Genomic DNA, 22123 nt, shown 5'->3' on the forward strand with positions numbered 1-22123 from the left:
CACATGACTTCCTTGTACGGATTATTAAATTATAAACATTTTTTCTTGCATTTCATTTAAACTTATTGGATTGAATAAAATCTACTTCGTCGATAGCGCATGAGCCACAATAGAATAAATGCACTCTTTAACCCTTTTAGGACGGGCGTCCCATATACGAATTTTTTAAGAACTTCTTTTACAGCCGGGCGTCTCATCCACGCATCACTAGAGATTGCATTCAGAGGACGAGTGATGCATATGCACATTTTAAGCTGGAATGCTTTTCTGAAGGCCACTAGATGACATCCTATGTCCATTACTTTTGAAATGAACACAGTTTTAGGTTCCTGATCTTGAGTTTGATATATTCTGCCTGACTTTTTTATTTTACTCATCAACTGTTACAAGGGCGGGGGGGGAAGCGTAAACAAAGGTGGGCTCTTTAAATTGTGGGTTGCTACTATAAACATTCGCCTGTCTGATTTTTATCCAATTCCTTTTTTTATTCTATTTTTCTCTACCATGTACGACCTTTTAGGGTTAATATGTGGAGGTCTGTTATGTTTTGCATTGCCTTCAGACATATTTCGGAAAGCCTCCCCTCCAGTCTATTATGGCGTGAAGGCGCTATTTTTCAGAGGAAGCATATACTCCTATGGCTAATGAACCATTTACTAACACAGATGAGAGTGATAATTCATTTTCTAAAGAGTTAGAAAGTGATACTTTTTCTAAGAGTTAGAAAGTGATACTTTTTCTAAGAGTTAGAAAGTGATACTTTTTCTAAGAGTTAGAAAGTGATACTTCTCCGTGCTTCAAGTTTTACCATGTTCAGTCTTCATTTTAAATTTTGTCACTTCTTCCTGCAAAAAGTCTTTTTGTATTGTTTTATTAATTTATTGATGGATTTTATCAATAAAAACTTTGGAATAATTTGAATAGCGCTTCCGAAAATTATTTTACAAGACAAGCAATTTTTTAAGTATATTTTCATGTAAAATAAAGGAAAAAAAAAACATTATTAAGTGCTAATTTTAATGTATATAAGAGCTCAAGTAATAATCTAAAATGATACCAACAATTATGATGCTGGAAGTGAAGCTTTTTTTCCTGATTTTTTTTATAAAATTAAGCTTAGCGATGCAAAATCTCCTTTTACAAAGGCAGAAGGCAAAGATGGATTGGAATTAGGGTCATTAGCTAGAATAGAAAGATTTTTTTGAATGTGAAATGCCTCTAGAAAATCCAGTTCACACCAATGAAAGATGTTTTTAGAATAATTTTGGCTGCAAAAAAATTTAAAGTGTTATTTTCGAACCAACAGTGCTGGGCAACAGAAGACTTCTGCGTTTTCTTTTTTCTATCATATGCCTCATGTTATATTTTAGAATTTTCTGTTGTTCTTCTGATAAAGTAATACAGTCAAAAGTTGTTAATTCGGACACCCATAATCAGGACTTCAAAGCTACAAACTTTCTGCGCACAGGCGTTTACGTGTGCGCGTAAGACCTTTACGGCTGCGAATACGCGCGTGCGCATAAAACGTTTACGCATGCGTTTAATGTATAGCGGACGGTATCAGCTAAGCTAAAATTATCTAATTCAGTTAATGTTGCAGATTGCGTTGTTCCTTAATCTTCAAATTGGATCCGGCTTATTATTTTTTGCAGATTGTTAGAGCAATTTTATAAAAGTAAGCTTGAACTTTCGATTACATCAAATAGAATTCCCCATATATATTTGCTAATATGTAAAGGATCTAAAGCGAAAGTATGTTTCGAAATCCGAAATCTGTTTATCAATTTCACGCTGCTCGGCGGAGGGAACGCCGCGGCTTGTAATGAATTGGAAGTTCATCTGTCAGCACTATCCTTATCTTCAGGGCAGATGTTTTATTTTATTTGGCTTATAATTCCTTACTAAATGTAGTATTTCATCTCTATGTACTCCCTCTTTGATATGATTTAAAAAGTTCCTCGTCATTATAATTCGCTTCCGACAGTGAAGAAAGTGACAGAGGTTATTGAAAACGAAAAAATTTTGATTGACAAATTAGTCGGCTTTCTTGACACAGCAATTATAGGACTTGAACAGCGAAACTTTGTAACTAAACAAGAAATTATGTCTGTTTAATAGAATTAAAGAGAAAGTATTATCACATGAAACGAAGCAACTTAAACAATTTACATTGAAAGAAATGTTTAATAAAGTAAACAAATAAATATTAAGCTTCTTCTTTTTGTAAATTTTGATACCCTTTAGATCATAATTGTTCTTTATTTCATAAATTACGGTTTCATATTTTTAATTTTGTAATTTCTGCATGCCATCTTACAAGATTTAAACTGATGATCTATAATCCGGAATCGCCGAAGTCCCGACGAGTCCAGATTAACGACTTTTGACTGTACTAGAAATATTAACTATTGGCCTAATGTTTACAATGGGAAGGTTTTTTAAACAACTTAAATTGGAAGACTGTAAAAGAAGTTTTTCGAATTTAACTGCAAGGGTGTTTTTACAACGGTTAATTGTATTCTCAGTTCTAGACCAAGACTTTTGTTCAAAGGCAGTGAATTTTGGATATGAATTAGCGAGTTCCAGATGAAGTTTATAGAGCTCTTGTTCAATTTTAGATAACTGTTTATGTGTATCCCTTATGATGGATCGAAGTAAGGCAAGCTTGCAGTTTAACAGAATTCTTGAAACGTGACTCGAAGATTTTTGATTAGATTTGATTTGAATGAAATTAAGGATAAATTTTTTACACTTACATTTAAGCAAAAAGTCAAGGTGATTCAGAAATTTCTGCCATTTCAGGCATAGTTTAGAGAAATGAGTAATGGATGAAGGCATATTAAACAATGCAGGAAATCAAACTAAATTAACCCAATAATAAAGCACGCACAACACAAGGGAAAAATTTCACATTGAAAATGAATACAAAACAAAATATTTGCTACTAAAAAGCATGAAATCAGATAAACAAAGCACAATATTAAAATATGTACAACGCAAATCAAACTTAAAAAATTGGAAAGAGTACTTACCGAAAGTCATAAAATAGCAAAATGGCGGTCACACCACATGCAAAAAAGGAGAGAAAAAAAAAAAAAAAAAAAAAAAAGCATGTTTGTGGCTGCGAAACTCATATAATCGCAAAATGGCGAAAACCATGTGGAAAAAAGAAAGCAAAAAATAAGCCTGTTTGGGGCTCCTATAATTATGATACCATTACACACCGAATAAGTACTAATTTAGAAGTCAAACAACAAAAATTAGCGTTATATTTTTAAATATTCACAAGACTTAGTTTTGATGGTTTTACAGAACCATCATCCTCAGCTGCAAAAGCGCAAATGAACGAGATAAGATATAGTCATTAGATGAGAAAAGATAAGATAAGGACAAGCATCAAGCTACTGGCGCCATCTGTTGATGAAACCAGACCTAAAACATAATTTCTTTAAAGGCTGAAGGCAAAGATGGATTGGAATTAATTCTCTTGTCTCGTTGAACGAAGTTCATAAAATCGGGTGCCTGGGTCAGATCATTATCCCAATATAGCAGTTTATTCTATTTTTCGATTCTTGTGCATAGCATGGGGATGGCATAGAACATGAATTTTGGAGTTGAATAGCAATTATTTGTTGATCGTGAGATTTAGCAAGGGTGACAAGGCATATCTTGTGAGGAGGTTAAAGAAGGTATTTAATTCTCTTCCGTTTGTCGAAATTTTGGTTACACGTAACACATCCAACTTCAGTACTAAGCTTTACCGTAAACCTTCATCGGTCTGCCTTCCACAACACTTCAAATCATGTCATCCGACTAAACAAAAGTTAGCTTCATTTTATTCCTGCGTTTTCCGTGCTCTTCAAATATGCTCCTCCAAACTATCTCTTGATGAAGAACTAAATTATTTAAAAGCGGTAGCTTTTGACAGAGGCTTTTCATCCAACATTATTAATCAAGCAGTTAAAAAATTCTCATCTCAACACACCAAAAGGGACTTTCTTGTTTTAGAAGATTATAAAAATTCTGCTGTCATTCTCTTCTTTCCATCAATTAGCTATGAAGTTGCACATATTTTACAGAAATTTAACTTTCGGGTCGTTTATTCTCCCATCAATAAAATTCCGAGTTCCATACTCAAGGACCCCATTCCGGATTTGAATTGCTGGGCTATTTGCAGGTTTCCTTGCCAGTGTGGTTTAATTTGCATTGGTCAAAATAAGAGAGCTTAAAATTTTGCATTAAGGAACATGAGGCATATGTTAGAAAAAAGGAAATGCAGAAGTCTTCTGTTGCCCAGCACTGTTGGTAAGAAAAATCACATTTTCAATTTTTCCGCAGCCAAAATTATTCTAAAAACATCTTCCTTTGGTGAACTGGATTTTCTAGAGGCATTTCACACTCAAAAAAATCTTTCTGTTACAGTTAACAACCCTAATTCCAATCAATCTTTGCCTTCAGCCTTTAAAGAAATTATGTTTTAGTTCTAGTTTTATCAACAGATGGAGCCAGTAGCTTAACGCTTGTCCGTTCTTTCTTATCTTTTCACATCTAATTACTATATCTTATCTCGTTCATTTGCGCAATGGTTCAGTAAAACCATTGAAACTAGGCCTGTAAAAATTTAATAATATAACACTGATTTTTGTTATTTGACTTCTAAATAAGTACTTGTTCGGCGTGTAATGGTTTCACAAAAAGAAACAGTCTTTCATAGCCGATTCAGTATTTTTCATTCAATTAGTTCTCGCTTTGTGACAAGGCAAAAATACATAAAACTCAAAATATCTAAATTAAAAATTACAAAGTAAATCTTAAACACTTATTTCCTTGAACAAATTCCTAAAGTGGATTAAGCATGATTTAATTTGCAATAATAAAAGAAGGTGTTATTATTGTTGCTGTGAAGCTTAGTTTCTCTAGATTGGCAACGAATCCACTATTCTGCCAAAGTTTCAAATCTAAACAAACATAGCCGCCATGGTAGGCTGAGCAGCATTTAAGTAACTTTTAAATTGTTGATAATTCTACAAATGTTGTATGTAGATTTATTAAAGGCATAATAACCTTAACTGGAAGATACGAACAACATAATTCAATCATTTTTAAAGCAAAAAATTTACAAACATTTAAGAATAAAGAAACAGACATCACTGAGCCGAGTAACAGATTGGATATATATTTATATACTTTTGGTGTGGCTGACTGCAACCAAAATAGGAGGTGCACAACTAAATGTTTAGCAGTCCTATATACAAAGTTTTAACATTCTGGGACAACTCAATTTTGAGTTATGCGAGATACATACATACGCACATACACACAGACGTCACAAAAAATTCTCTTCAGAATTCATTTTAAATCAGTTTTATATTTTTTTGGAGGGAAAAAGTCCTTTACTCTGTCCTTACGTACAGATGCCATGCAAAAACATTGTTAAATTGCATTCGATTGTGGTCAAAATGGACATTTTTGTAGAAATATGATACCAGACATTTTTTGCGATTACAATACTTCCTTTTTCTTTTGTACAAGAAGTAAAGCAATTAGACTTAGCCGCACTTAAACAACTTTTAAACTGTTGATAATTATACTACTATAACATGCAGGCTAACTAAAGCTGGAAGATAAGAAAACATAATTCCATCATTTTTAAAGCATTGGTGTGGCTGATTGCAAACAAAAAGGGAGGTGCACATCTACATATTTAAGCAGTGCCACATACAAAATTTCAAGCTTCTGAGACTATTCACTTTTGAGTTACGCGAGTTACATGTATACATATGAACGTAGGTACAGATGCCACAAAAAATATCTTCTGAATCCATTTTAAATCAGTTTTATAATTCATTTGGGGAAAGAGTCCTTTATTCTGCCCTTACAAACAGATGTCACGCAAAACATTGTTAAAATTGCATTAGTCAAAATGGTGTTATCATTATTTATTGCATTAGTCAAAATCATTAGTGTAGTCAAAATGGATATTTTCGTTGAAATATGACACCCAAAACTCTTTCGCGATTACAATACTTCCTTTTTACTTCGTGCAAGGGAGTAAAAATGACTTAAATTTGGAGGGTAGTGTGCATGCATATTTTGCATATTTGGGTTGCCATATAAATACCTTTTGGTAATATAGTACTTTGCCTCGCGATACTTTTCAGAAGCGGATGTGAAGATAATAAGAAATAACTACCAAAAATATAAAGTTGTAGCAAAAATCTCAACAAGCCTTAGAATCTTCCTAAGAAAACAGACTGTCATGAAATTACATAGTTCACTTGAACTTCAGAAAAGTTGTGCAGTTGTTGCCATCTGTATAAGTTAAACATAAATTAAAGGAATTGAAAATGAACATTTACAGTTGTAACATTATTACAGTATGTTTTAATTTCAAAGTTAATTCACTTAATGGCAGATAACTGAATAATTAAGTTAAAAGGTTAATGTGCATTGAAAAGCAAATGACTTTAAAAATTCAGTAATTAAGATGAAAAGTACTAGATTGATTTTGTTTTAATTTTTTCCAAATTAAAATAATATCAGACTTCTAAAATTAAAAATTTGATTAAAGCAGTTAATTATAAGAATGAGCTAATTATAAGCATAATTAACAACAATCATGTATATGCACTATAAAGTAAACAAATTATTCTTGATTAACATATAATCTGTTTTAAATTTAAAAAAAAATTGAATTTGCTGCACAGATCATGCAATTAAAAGCTCTCGTACATCTGGCTTGCACTAACTCTGTATAAATTATTTCTTTATACAAAACTTTTCCTAATATTAAAATAAATAGCTTTAGTAGTTTAATTTATATAGCAATTTTAAACTAAAATGAATAGTTAAATGCCAAAACTACATAAAACACATCAGTTCCAATAAACATTAAAGAATACTTACATATTAGTAAAATCACCTGGAACAGATTGGCAAATTTTTACACAAAAACAAAATTAAGACTTGCAATTAAAAAAAATATTACATAAATATTTTACATTTGACTAAGGTATCCATCCTCAAAATCAGTAAACAAACTTATTTATGAGCAAGATTATTTGGATGCAATTTCATAATAGTCCCTTTCAAAAAAGTTTCAAAAGAAGAAGTTTTTTTTTCAGTGAATTTATGGCAATAAAAAATAAATAAATAAATAAAATAGAAACTGGAATATGATGAAAATGCATTAAGGCAAGAACATTACTTGTTGCAACTAAAAAACTGTAATGAATGCTTGGCTGAGTTAAGTATATTCTAAAAGTTCGGCAACTTTTATTAAGGTGGCTACTTTAATATGTAAGCATCTATTAAAGTATACTTCTACATCTAAAACTGAATACAGTACAAAGTCTGTAATCCGGACTCGTCGGGACTTCGGCAATTCCGGATTAAGGGTTTTTCCCGATTATAGATCATCAATTTAAATCTGGTAAGATGGCATGCACAAATTATACAATTAAAAATATGAAACCATAACTAAAGAGCAATTATGATCTAAAGGGTATCAAAATTTACAGAAAACATCAAACACGCATGCGTAAGTTTGTGGCTTTGAGGTCCGGATTATAGATCATTTCGGATAATGGACGTCCGAATTACAGACTTTATACTGTACTTTATATACAATGTCTTTCAGAACTTTATATGAAAACAGATTGTACTTATTTTATGCACATTTCTTTATGCTTACCAGTTCGACAATATGGATATGCATTCCATGCTTCTTCATGTACTTCCAAAGAACCTTTTGGTGCTAATAATCTGATGTAGGCAGGAACACGACTGCAAAAGTAAAATAGTACTTAAGTACTTTTTCTTAATGGAAGAACACTTAAATGAGCCAGAGGTATATTTTACTTCATTCCTTGTGTACTATACAATTTCAAGACTTTGTACAGTACAATGATACATTTTGCAAACCAATATACATCATGAAAATAAATACAAGTGTCTGAAATTATGCATTTCTCTTCTTGAATTAACTTTTAGATAAATCCATCTTTAGATTACTGACAAAGCTTACAACAGTTATAAACTTTTTTTTGGGGGGGGGAGGGGTAGCATCATGCACCATATCATCTCTCCTTTCTTTCCTAAACTCAAAAACTACAAATACATTTATTTAGATTTATATTATTTTTTTAATGTGTCTTAAAAATTAAATAACAAAAAGAATAGAAAAAGTTACCAAAACACCAATAAAAGTAGTTTTTTCATTCTGAAACTAAAACTAAATACTTATAATCTAAATAAAAGGGTGACCATATTCCCACCGATGTTATGACCCCCCCCCCCCCAAGAAAGAATCCGGTTGAGAGACCCTGCTCTAGTATCACACTGAAAATTTAAAATAGAAAGTGGAATTTTTAATATAAGAATATTTATTAACTTTGAGAATTAAAATCTCTGAATTAATGGCCTTTGAACGTAACGTAGAAAACTCAACAAGGAATGAAAAAGAGAATTCAAAACACATGACTAGAAATAATAAATAATAATACATTTACCTTGCTAAATGATATATTTTGTATGTATATTGACCACTTGAATATTTTCCACCTAGTAAAGGGAAATTTTCAAATGGCTCATTCTTTCTCACTTCAACACCTTCACCACCACCTGTTTCATTTTTACTAACTTGGGCTACAGAATAAAGTTGCCCAACTTGATACTGTAATTAAAATAAAAAATGCATTAGAATTTTCCTTTTTTAAATAATAAGAAGAAACAAGCCTGAATAATTATCTATTTTTATAAAAAAAAATTATTCACATAAAAAATATTTTAATAATGTCCAAATTAATGATAGCCTATCTACCAGGTTTAGCAAGTTTTTTCTACAGTGGAAAATACCACAAAAAAAAAAAAAAAAACAGCAAAAACTAATTTTTGAATTTATATTATTACACCTATATTTCATTTGTATGTACTATTGTTATATTGATAACAAATATTTCCATTTCCAATATGATTAGCTTCATTTGTACACTTACAATAACTTTTGGTAATATATTAGTATGTATTTTATGTTCTTGTCACTTTCACATCGTTAAATTTACTGATTACAAGATTCTGAAACTAAATTTTACTCATATTAATAATATAAATAGCAAAATCACATTTTTTTAAACAACAAGAAAGAAACCTGAATTTAAAAAATGAAATTACAAAATTGAATCTGCACAGCTGTAATGCAGAGTAAAAATTCACTTTATGAGCACTTCACATAATAAGCGATTCCCAACATGAGAAAAAGCAAAATGTATGAAGAGTGAATTTAATAGTGTAATTCATGCAGACATTGTAATGTCATATGCAGGATCCTGCTTACATCTTAGCTATTAATCCACGTTTAGCATTTGCTCAGCTAGCATCTTACTGGTACTTGTAACAGTTGTATTCAAATACATGTGTATTTAAAAAAAATTTGTTTAGTACAAATTTCAGCATACTTACATGTTTGTCCCCGAAGAAAATATCATAAGAAAACAAATAAGAGAAGAAAAATCATTAATGTCATGTAGAGGTCCAACAACAAGGCTTAGGTGACATGTGACCCTTTAAAGACCGGATCAATTAAATATATATATACAGTCAAAAGTCGTTAATTCGGACACCCATAATTCGGAATGATCTATAATCCGGACATCAAAACTGAAAACTTTCTGCGCATGCGCCGCGTTGACACATGCGCAGAGGCGTTCACGCGTGCGCGTAAGACCTTTTACGACTGCGCATATGAGTGTGCGCAAGTGCAGAATACGTTTTCGCGTGCGCATTTTATGTATAATGGACGTATAAGCTAAATAATTATCTATTTCAGTTAATGTTGATGATTGTGTTGTTCCTTAATTTTCGAATTGCATCCGGCTTATTATTTTTTGCAGAGTGTAAGAGCAATTTTATAAAAGTAAGCTTAAACTTTCGATTATATCAAATAGAATTTCCGATATATATTTGTTAATATGTAAAGGATCTAAAGCGAAAGTATGTTTTGAAATCCGAAATCTGTTTATCAATTTCACGCTGCTCGGCGGCGGGCGCGTAATGAATTGGAAGTTGATTTGTCAGCACTATTCTTATCTTCAGCGCAGATGTTTTTATTTTATTTGGCTTATAATTCCTTACCAAATGTAGTATTTCATCTCGATATGCTTCGTCTTTGATATGATTTAAAACAAGTTCCTCGTCATTATAATTCGCTTCCGATAGCGAAGAAAAGTGACAGAGGTTATTGAAAACAAAAAAATTTCGATTTACAAATTAGTCGGTATTCTTGACACAGCAATTATAGGACTTGAACGGCGGAACTTTGTAACTGAACAAGAAATTATGTCTGTTTAATAGAATTAAAGAGAAAGTATTATCACATGAAACGAAGCAAAACTTAAACAACTTACATTGAAAGAAATGTTTAATAAAGTAAACAAATAAATATTAAGCTTTTCCTTTTTGCAAATTTTGATACCCTTTAGATCATAATTGTTCTTTATTTCATAAATTACGGTTTCATATTTTTAATTTTATAATTTCTGCATGCCATCTTACGAGATTTAAACTGATGATCTATAATCCGGAAAAATCGATAATCCGGAATCGCCGAAGTCCCGACGAGTCCGGATTAACGACTTTTGACTGTATACATATAAAAAACTGCTTGAAATGAATTAGTCATTCTGTGTCATGTTTGTTCTGGACAATGCTCCTATACATCCTCTAGGCATAGAGGATGAAAAATTTTAATTCTTCAAGATTCAGTTCTAAAGCGCTCTTCAAACATCATTTTTAAGGTAACTGAAGAAACCAATGTCTTCTCAGAAAGCTCAAAAAGACCACTTTCCCATCACTGCCTGCCTCAAGATGAGATTATTAGGCATGGGAGAGGTTATCAAGAGCACCCTCATTTCTACATGGAAGAAGCTTGTTGAACACAACTTCCAAAAGGTTTGAGCCTATGCAACCTGTAATCGACAAGACTGTGTACATGAGCCAAGAATATGGGGCTAGAAGTAGATAAGAATAAAATCAATGTATTCATAAAAGAGCATAGCCAGGAATTGACCAACGAAAAGCTTATGGAACTGCATTCTAGGTAACAGCAAGAAGTTGTGGAGGAGATTGTATCAAGAAAGGAGAGGGTAGCAGCCTCAGCAAAAGAAAAACATTCCAGTAAAATAAAGGAGATGCTGAAAGCTTGGGAATTACTGCATCATATGTTGAGAAGCATCACCCTAATAAGGCAGTAGCAATGCATGCTACAAATATATTTAACAATTATGGTGTGTCTCAAGCTTAGGCAAAAACAAATGTCTTCATACAACTTTCTAGTAAAAACGGCTGTTTTATAAGTAATAAATTACATTATTATAAATCTGATTGATTATTTTTTTGGAATGGAATACATCATCTTATTTTACATTGATTCCTATGGATAAATTACTTTGCTTATTGAATGTTTTGCATTACAAGTAAGATTTGGAAATAAATTACACTTGTTAAGCAAGGTTTCACAAAAAAAAAAAAAAAAAAAAAAAACCACTTTTGCTATTACATGCAATATGTCATGCACATACTTGATTTAAAGAAGCTCTGACGGAGCCCTGCTGGAGAGTTTGGCAAGGCCAGCCACCCTGATCGAAAAGAAAGGGGAATCTGTCAACGAACGAGAAAAGAAGCATTGATAAGAGAGTGTGGCATACACATGGTGAGAATGTGAGAATTTTTTTTTAACTGAAGGGAAGTCGAGATACTCGAGGCTTTTTTTTTTGAGTGTGTTGTAAAAACAAAAATGCTGATATTATGCTAAGAAAGTAGAAATGTTTCATGCGACTCTAAAAAAATTATTTTACTGTGTAAAACGTGTAAATTGTTGTTTTGTTACTTCGGAATGAGTGTGCAGTTCATTTTTCAAGTCGAGAATATAGATTAAATGTGGATACGTCAAGAACTCGCAGAGTTCAGAAATGTGGAGAGAATGAGAACATCACAGTGATGGCAGTGGTACGACTTTATACTCCTGAATGAAGAAATTTGAAAATTCTATCCAAAGTGGAAGATGGAAATGTTCTACAGGTTACAGTTGAAAAAAGAAGTATCGCATGTGAAATCCGATGAAAAGTCAGCAGTATTTAAAGCATTTTGTGAAGAAAAAGAGAGTTAAAATGTACACGTGAATACAATCTACGTGTGTTAATCCGATGAAAAGTATGCAGTCTGGCAATACCACTAAAACAATCTGTCAAAAAATGTGTGGGTCTATAGTTTCAAAAACAAACAAAAAAAAAAAAAAAAAAAGAGTGCTGATTATGTCTATGTGGTGATCAACAACCAATAAGTGCTTGAAGTGTTTCTTGCTAAAATGGAACAAATTGTTCAAGAGCTGTGCATTAGTGCTTTGTTCTTCTTGCTCCTGCTTGTGATTTAAGGGAAAAATTAGTGTGGAAAAAAAAAAAAAAGCTGAAAATAGGCTTACATGACCAATGTGGAATGCAGCGATGTTACCAATATTTTGCAGACAGCAAAACATATAATTTGATAAATTAGCTGCTATTAATCGTGCTCATTTGGTCTGAGTATAATTTTATAATTAGTGCTTGTTGTTTAAATTATTATGAAAATGTTACTCCTAATTTTCAATGATATTGGAATATCTGAGATACGAATGATCATTAAGTTTTAAGTGCATTAATTATTTTTATTTCATGCTATATGAATGGTCATAAATTCCTTAGTGCTTGTGAGATATTAAGGATTAAGGATTTTATTTAATGTGTAATTGATCTAAAGATATTTGGCCTAATTAAGTTGAACATAAATTTCCCATACGGCCATTTTTAACCAAATCTAGAAAATCTGATCTGGTTGTCCTTTTAGAATAATTTGGTGTTGAAGTGTTGCCCACATTTACAATTTTGGACTTGAGGGAAAAAATTCCAGCTAGTGGAAATTATGAGGAGCATATAGCAAAGGATCTGCTGAGTGGTTATTACGGCATATAGAGAGGCAAGGCAAGAAAGGGAATACAAATTAAATATAGAGGGCAGAGCATTACCACTGAGAAGCATAAAATAGACAGTCAGGATCATTACTCAAACAGGAGTCCTACACCCGAATGGGGAAAGAATGAGAAGAAAGGATCAGTATAAGAGTTAACCAGAACAATAGGGTTACTGACAGTAAAAGTTCCCAGTAGAACAGATGGCTGGGACCGTTTCTTTTCCAGTTTTAAAAGAGCCTGTGTTAACGAAAATGTTCCTAATGAACACAAGGCCAAAATTTTAATTTATCGCTTGGGAGATAAGGCGGAAAATTTGTTAACATTGATAAGCGAGGATGATTATCGAAATTATGAGGAAATCAAGAAGACAGTACTGAAAGAATTTAAACCATCACCCCAAGCATGTTAAGATAACTTCGTGAAAGCAAAAAAGGAATTTGGAAGAGATTTTGGGTCAGTTCTCTACAAGAGTAACTGTGATGTGGGAAAATTATGTGAAATCAAGGAGGGTGACAGACTTTGAAGGTCTTAATCAATTGGTGGTGGCAGACAAAATCTCCCAAACCCTTGATACTGAAACTGCTGTACATACACGACATATAAGGCAGGGAAACTCATGGTTCAAGCCCATGAAAGCTGGGAAGAGAGCGCAATGTATTTTTTGCTTGTTGCTAAAAGGAAGTCCAACAACGTGCGTAGGGAATTTAGTGAAACTAAGAATGTAATTCAGGCATTGGATGAGAACTGGTTGGTCACCAGGGGTCAGAAACCATAGCTGGTATACTGAAAAGCACAGATAACTTGAAAGGTTTAAAATGTTTTGTATGTTATTCAACTTCACATTTTAAAAGGAACTGTCCTCAGGTTAGTACAATTCAAATGAGAGGAAGGATAAGGTCAGGGTAAACTCGGTGGAAAAAGTTCAGGATGATATCCTGGAGGACAAGGTGGTGGTAGCCCAAGTGAATCCTTTGAGGAAGACAAAGAAGATAAACAGCTATCAGTTTCATAAGTTGAAGAGTTCTTATCAGTGTGAATAGCACAGTAGGGAAGGCTTTCGTGGATTCAGGCACAGAGATTACAGTGGTTAAGAAAGAGCTACCTAAAGGTCTGCAACTTGAGAAAGTACTGACAATATATTTGAAGGGTATTTTTGGTTCAGCAGTTAAATGCCCTTTGGTAAACATTCCCTTGAGTATCCCGGTAGGAGAAAGCACCAATGTTACACATCCAGATATTTTATGTGCAGTTGCAGAGTCACTGGTAGACGATGTGTTGCTTCCTCCTGAGGTATTTGCCATGTTAAGAGGTCAGCTAGATGGCACAGGTAAGGTGGTTGAAAACTTGCATAAAGGGCCACAAGCAACTTAAGAGTTGGAGAGAGAGGTGAAGTCTACTGTGATGGTAAATTCAGGGGAGCTGGAGATGACCAGCAGTGAGGGAAGAAATTCTGGTGGAAAGAGAGATGCGGAACTGGGGGGGAGGGAACAAGGAAACCCAGTCAGAAAGAATAGGTACTGCAGACATATTTAGAACACAGCAGGAGACTTGTGAATCTCTGGCAGAAGCTTGGGAGTACGCTCAGAAAGGAAAAGGGAATTAATATACAGTTGGATAACTTTCTCTTTAAAGGACAAAATTCTTGGGGAAAGTGCAGGGCATTAGTTGTGTCCAAGGGTCGGAGGGAGGAAATTTTACAGTTAGCACATTGTTCTGTATTTGGTGGCCACATGGGGGTAAGAAGACATTGGAGAGGATCAAGTATTCCTTTTAATGGGAAAGTCTGAGGTTAGATGTTCAGGTTTTGTGAGGCATGCAAAGAATGCCAATTGACCAGACCAGTTAAAACTGCTGACAGGACACCAATCACCCCAGTAACAAGGCGTGATCTGCTCTTCCAAGCTGTAAATATTGATGTGAAAGGTCCAATTGATCCCCCAGCTTTAAGGGCCATAAGTACATACTATGCATGGTAAACTAACGTACCAGGTAGGCAAAAGCAATACCTCTAATTAGCCTGTCTGCCAAATCTACTTTTGAGGCATTGTTACACATTTTTTCAAGAACAGGAATCCCAAATGTAATTGCATGCCACAATGGAGCCAATTTTACAGTGGACTTGACTCAAGAGTTTGAGAGACGAATAGGAGCTAGTCCGAAATTTTCGACTCTCTGGGTATCCACAACCTAATGGTTTAGTGGAATAATTCAGTGGTACTTTAAAAAGAATGCTACATCATGTCATCAGAGAAGAAGGTAGAAGGTGACATTTACAGATTCCTTATGTATTGTGGGCCTACAGAGAGATACCTAACTTAACGACAGGGGTTGCCCTATTTCAACTTGTATATGGCAGGACACCTCAGGGGCCTCTGTCAATTTGAAGTCCACACGGACAGGGAAACATGGAAATTTACAATTAGATGCGACTCCTAGTCACATGTATTTACAGAATCTAAAAACTAAATTGGAGAAGGCAGCTGAGCAGGCAAACCTCACTGCTAGAATTCAACAAGAGAGGACAGCACACTACTATAATTTGAGATCTTCCAATGAAACATTCAATGTAATTAGATCACAAGTAGTGAATGTTACCTTAGAAGGAGAAGAGGAGTTTGGGGAAACTGAATCAACACTGGTTATCAAAGGACAGAAGAGTTTCTCAGAATCTCTGGAGGAGATAGAAATGTCGAATTTAAGTTCTATTCAAAGGAGTAGACTGGTAGGTTTATTCAGGAAATATCAGGCATTATTTACGTGTCTAGTTCAACCAGCCCGAGTAGAAACACACAAGATTGAACTTATTCCTACTGCTGTTAGGAGGAAACCTCACTGCTGTGAGATACCTATGGCATATCCAAAAGCAGGTAGATTAGCAAATACGCGAATTGTTAGAACTAGGATTGATTTAACCGGCCGAGTCAGAGATCGCTCATTCCATAGTTTGTGTAGCAAAGAAGGACACTACAGTCAAGATGTGCATAGATTTCAGATCATTAAACAAAAACTCCAACATCTCCTCCTAGGAAAGATATGCAGGAGTTGATTTTTGTGGCAGGTTCAGCCAACTAGCTGACACGCCTTGACCTTCGAAAGGGGTATTGGCAAATTCCAAGGGATGAGAACAGCAAGCTGCTGACTGCTTTTGCAACACATAATGGGGTATATCAGTGGAGAATGATGCCTTTTGGCTTAGCAGGAACCTCAGGGAGATTTCAGAGGGAAACAAATTCTGGTCTGTGGAGTCACAGTGATTATGTCCAGGCGTACATAGATGATGATGTGATCTTCTCCAAATCATTTGAGGAACACCTGAAACATATCTCTGTAGTACTGGAGAGTTTAGAAAAGTTAGGATTTTCTGTACACATGGATAAATGTACATTTGCAGCCCCCTCCCCCCCAAAAAAAATCAAGTACTTGGGACACATAACTGGAGGAGGTGAATATGGGCTAGATGAAGAAAAAATAAAAGCTATCGGAAAACTTGTCAGGCTGGTCACAAAAAAGGATGTTCGGTCAGTTAAGACCGATGGGTTTTTATCGGTCATATATCGCCAACTATGCAGAAATGTCAACACCCCTTACAGAGTTGACCCAGACAGTCCAATATCGTGACATGGGGGGGGGGGTAAGATAACATGCTTTTGACAAGCTGAAAGGCAAGTTATGCAGGGTGACATTTCTGGCCACACTGAATATTGGAAAACCATTCCAGATTCATTGTGGTGCCTCCAATTTGGCTGTAGGGTGCTGTTTAATGCAGTTTGATGAGAGTGACAATTACTGTCCCATTGCTTTTGCTAGCTAGAAGCTTTCTCAAACCGTTGATGCAAGAACGTTTTTTTAACTGAAGGGAAGTCGAGATACTCGAGGCTTTTTCTTGTGTTGTAAAAACAGAAATGCTGATATGCTAAGAAAGTAGAAATGTTTCATGTGATTCTAAAAAATTGTTTTACTGTATAAAAAGTGTAAATATATTGTTTTGTTACTTCAGAATGAGTGAACAGTTCATTTTTCAGGTCGAGAATATATATCAAATGTGGATACTAATTAAGAACTCACAAAGTTCAGAGATGTGGAGAGAATGAGAACATCACACAATACTTTACAATTTTGAATAAATAAATTCAAAACAGGGGATAATCTGTAATCTTGCTGAATTTTAATTACATAGTTTATGCAAAATTTCTGAAATGATATATTCCTCTTTACTACACAAGAATTAATATATTCCATATGGCATTAGGGTAAGGTATGATTTTAGAAATGGTGTATTCTCAGCAAGGTTGGCAGAATTTTCCAGATGGAAATAATCAACTGGAAGAAATTGATTTTTTAATTACTTCATATTAATATACAATATTTTATTCATACATAACTTTACTATATTACAGCTTAATTTAAACACTTTCATTATACGTATATTTAGCCTTATTTACACACTGCAGTAATTTCCTTTGAAGAAAGCTTGTGAGTATTTTTTCATACTTGTTATGAGAATTGCTTATATTTAAGAATTTGGATGAATTCTGAAAGTGAAGTATGTATTTTTTTTTTGCTATTGCAATCAAATCTATTTTTATTTTTGGTGAAGTTGCTTTTGCCAAGAGCAACAATGGAAAAGAGAGGAACAACTGAAAAAGGAAAAAAAGTAAAACAAAGCATTGCATAAATGAAGATATTTAAAAAACATTATATTATTTCTAAAAACTACTATGGAAATCCTCATTGCAGCGAGTGGCATTCCAATATCCAGCTTAATTAATTAATTCAATTCTAGTTAATAAAACTATAATGGTTATTGTCTTATTAGGTCAACCTGCCTGAATGGAAAACACTCAATCAAGTATTGCATCAATAAATAACACTTTTACCCTACATAAAATTAGTAACCTAATTAGTACAACTAATATTTTATTTATATATTTAACTAACATTTCAAGGATTTGATGGGAGAAATTTTTTAATTACTTTGCATTTTACTTTAGAAATGATAAAACATTTGTTTTCAAAAAGGTTCATTAAATGGCTTATTTAATTATGGCAAAGCACTTGGAGGCTATTTCCTAATGAAAGGGATGTCTCTGTGGACAACACTCTTGGGAAAACTGGCTCCTATACACATTACACCTGGGGAAAACCACAAACACGTCCATCCAGTCAGCCCATTCGCTGGGATTCGAACCCTGAACCAAATTATTAGTGAATTTTCTGGTGGGCCTTTATTTTTAAGCAAGCAAAATTAATATTAATATAGCCTTCTATTATTATAAATTGCACAGTAGATTATCCACCAGAAAGAAACTCCAGACACCCAGCACTCACAACATGCTCTCATAAAATGAAAATAAAAGTTGTGAATAACAACACCTCAAGTACGGATCAATAGGCCAAGAATCACAGGAACTGCAAATGCTAAAACTGCATTATAATACAGAGTAACATTTGCTAGAGAATTCTCAAATTTCTTCCGAGCTGAAAATCAAATCAGCTTTACTACCATTTATCAACAGCCAAAAAAAAAACAAGTTAATAGCTCAAAACTCAACAGCTACTTAGAAATTTGTGTAGTAGTTCTATTATTCTAAACATCGTTCAGCTCATGTATGACTTAGATGCAGAAATATGAAATGCAAGACGTAGTAGTAGAGTGTTGGGAAAACGTTTTGAGCTGAAGCAGCAAGAGAACTGAAAGGTCGTAAAAAGTGGCACATAATGTCATAGACCATGTGACTTTTGTGATGTCATTGGTTTTTAAGCTCATATGATCTCTGACATCATCATAAATTCAGTCCCTAAGTGTTCCATGGGTTATGGATTATAATTTGATTATCGGCTGTTACATTACGTGTTTTAGTTTTGACAAAAATCTTAAAATCAGCTTGCTAATTCTCCATTTCCAATTTTAATTAATTCTTAATTAATTAAGGCTGTTATTTTTCAGTTAATTTATTCGTTTCAGTTGTTAGGTGGTTTTTCATGTTTGGACGGTTAAGATTGTTGTAGTAATTCTTTTGATTAATTAGGTTTAATTTTAGTTAACCAAAAATAATAATGGTTTATTTTTTTAATTCATTGTTTCTTACTTTACATCAATTCTTCATGCTCTTCAGTTAGTATTTTGATCTGATAACTAACTTCATAGATTCTAATTTCTAATAAGAAGCTACCTTCTTTGACAGTTGAATTTGCTTGTATTGTTATTTAGAAATCTGCAGTTGCTTTGCTTTTACAGTTACTTCAAGTACTTAGCTTTTAGCAATACTATAACCAGGAGAATGAACTTCAAATATAAAGTGCCCAGGCCACAAACCATCATGTAATTATTTTGGGACTGAGAACAGGGCAGACTGGAAAACAAAATTGATAGAGCGACAAAATTGCCAATATTAATTATTAAGGTTCATAACAGGTACTTATGTATTAACACAACTACCTTGGTGTAACTTTTTGATTTTTTTACGGATGAAAAGGTAAAAATTACTTACTGGCTGCAAGTTGGTGGCTTTTGTGCCTTTTTTTAAGAAAGATTTCCAAACTATTGATATTTATCAAGTTGATAAACATTATCAACATAGGAAAAGGAAACATACTTTAGCAATTTAAAATATTAAATATGGATTACACGATACATTAAAAAATAAAACACATTCTTCAAATCTTTCTGTACTTTTCTTACAATATTGTTCTCCCAAAGTACACAGCAATCTGTTTTCACTTAAAAAAATTAGGGAATTGCAAAGATTGCTTCGTGCAATCTTTGGCAATAGCAACTATACAGAAAATGCATTTCCTCATTGTTCCCTTTAGAAAAATTTTGCATTCTTGTAGAAATTTTAATGCAGTTTCTTTCAATTGCTGGCAAATTCAACAAGATCATAGTTTAAAATTAAGAAAAAAAAATATCACAATTTGTTTATAAAAACCTTTGAAATTCGGAACACACAAATATATATATATACAAAAATGGCGGCATAGCTTGACTGAAGGATTGTTATCAGCATGGATGGTGAAATAATGGTTATACGCATGGGTTGAAAGAGAGTTTGAAAATTTTACGGTTTCTACTAAGGTGGTTGCGTTTATATGCAAATAACGTATAAAATTGTTTTACACTTGTTCATTTTGCAATATTTTTCTTTGTATTACTATTATTTTTATGGTGTTGAGCCATCTATCAACAATGCAATACGCTCTAGGATTCTACGAGTTCAAAATTTTTAAATTGTCCTTCACAGAAAAGAGAAGCAGCTCGAATATAAATTTTATGGTTGGTTTGGTTTTAATTTTTGGAATTATTTAAGAATTAAAAAGTACATATTATTTTTATTATTTTTTAAAATGCATATTATTTTTTCCTAAAAAAAGGTGTGCAGGTCACCTAAGCTGTAATTATTAGCATGAAAAGAGGAAGAGAAAATTTACTGGTGTATGTACTAAATAAAACATGTGATTCTTAGAACTTTATACTGTATGTTTGTTGTATGTTTGTATGAAAGATTAATAAAAATACAAAGAATGATGTCTTGGAATATTGTAGATACAATCAACTAGCTATTACAATTAAAAGCACTTATATCTTAGCTTAAAAATACTGCATTTTCTTTAGACTACACACACACACACATATATATATATATATAAAGAGAGAGAGACAAAACAGCAAGAACTATAGAACTAAAGCCACAAAGACACGAAAACCAAAACAGGAAAATCCCAAAAATCCCTCGATAAAAATGCAAAATACCCCATCAAATAAGTGTTTCCTAACCAGAAAAAATTCAGAAAACAAAAGAAATATAAACAATAGGTTAGTCTATATTTTAGGGTATTCCTTGGATTATTGTTATTTCTTCTTTGGTAATCTGAGTAGTTGAATGTTATGGAAATCCTATAAAGACGTGATTGGTTGTATTGCATCATCAGTGATTTTAATTTCTCAGAACTTAATTCTGTGTTGGATGCTGCATAGGAAGTATGTTGCTTAATTTGTGATGTACACCACAAAATGGGTATCTGAGATAAGGTTAATCTGAAGTTTCTGTACAATTTGGAATGAATGGGAAAAGAAGCAATATTTGACTGGTGTGTAAATGAAGGTTTAATCAGTAATCATTATAAGTGTCCTGCTTGTATGAAGGAAATGCGCATGGTCAAATGTAAAGATCATTCAGATGGCTTTGTAGCAAGAAAGGTTTAAACGTTCGCTATGGAAAACATTCTATTAGAAAGAGATCATGGTTTAAGGACAGTCATTTGAGTATTGAGATTTTGATTTTTACATGGATGTGGGTGTGTGAAGGCAATACTAAAATGATTACAAATGAATTAAATTTGATTTTTATTTTTGTGAACTTATGTGGCGATGGCAGTATACAGATTTTAGTTCAGATAATTTAGGCAGTTTTTGGATGCTGTTAAGGAATTCTGTTTGTCACACATAATGAAGTAACAGAAATTTTTAAATAAGTCGATATTTCCCTTTTGTACTGCGCAGATTAGATAAAAAGTATTTCCATTTTTATGTTGTTTCCTGTTTGATTTAAAATGCAGTTGATCGAGATTATATATATTTTTATTTTAATTATACTTTATTGCATTACGTTTTGGACGCCATTTTACTGGGGAAGGCATTGGATGTAAACATGAATGGCACTAAAAAATCGCCAATTTTCATCAAGGGATACCCTAAAATATATTTTTACCAAAAAATACATAAAATAGGAAGAGGAATACAACTAACATCTGATTTAACATTATCAAAAGGAGGTAGATCAAATTAAACTTAATCCCTCTTCTCGGGAAAACCATTGTGCTTCTGTTCGTCCAAAATAAGCTTATGAACCACCTTAAATTATTTCATTATAACAGTTCACTGCAAATTCTGAATGCTTTCTCGATGCTGTAGCCCTCCCTTCATATGAAATAAAAATATACAAAAACAAGAAATAAAAATACACAAAAACAAATTTAAATGAAATAAATAACTACAATGCTTAATAAAGCAAAAGTAAAATATATACTATTAACTAATATTAAAATTTAAATTAAAACTTAATTTATGAAATCTATTAAAAATTATCAGAGAACAAAAATTTTTTAACTTAATATTGGAAGTAC

The 22123-nt window shown here is 33.0% G+C and overlaps 1 protein-coding gene across 1 annotated transcript in view; it reads right to left on the reverse strand.

The window, feature by feature from the left end:
* The window catches only part of LOC118181687 (phosphatidylinositol transfer protein alpha isoform-like), a 67726-nt gene that overhangs the window by 26118 nt on the left and 19485 nt on the right, over nt 1-22123 (reverse strand). The window contains exons 3-4 of the mRNA XM_085822391.1: nt 8511-8674; nt 7694-7785 (exon numbers count right to left, since the gene is read on the reverse strand). Of these exons, the coding sequence (XP_085678517.1) occupies nt 7694-7785; nt 8511-8674 (256 nt within the window). The remainder of the gene's footprint in view (nt 1-7693; nt 7786-8510; nt 8675-22123) is intronic.

Source organism: Stegodyphus dumicola, chromosome 8, assembly GCF_044657685.1.
Source record: "Stegodyphus dumicola isolate Sdum_Otavi_A_Nest chromosome 8, ASM4465768v1".
In the NCBI taxonomy this organism is placed as follows: Eukaryota; Metazoa; Arthropoda; class Arachnida; order Araneae; family Eresidae; genus Stegodyphus; species Stegodyphus dumicola.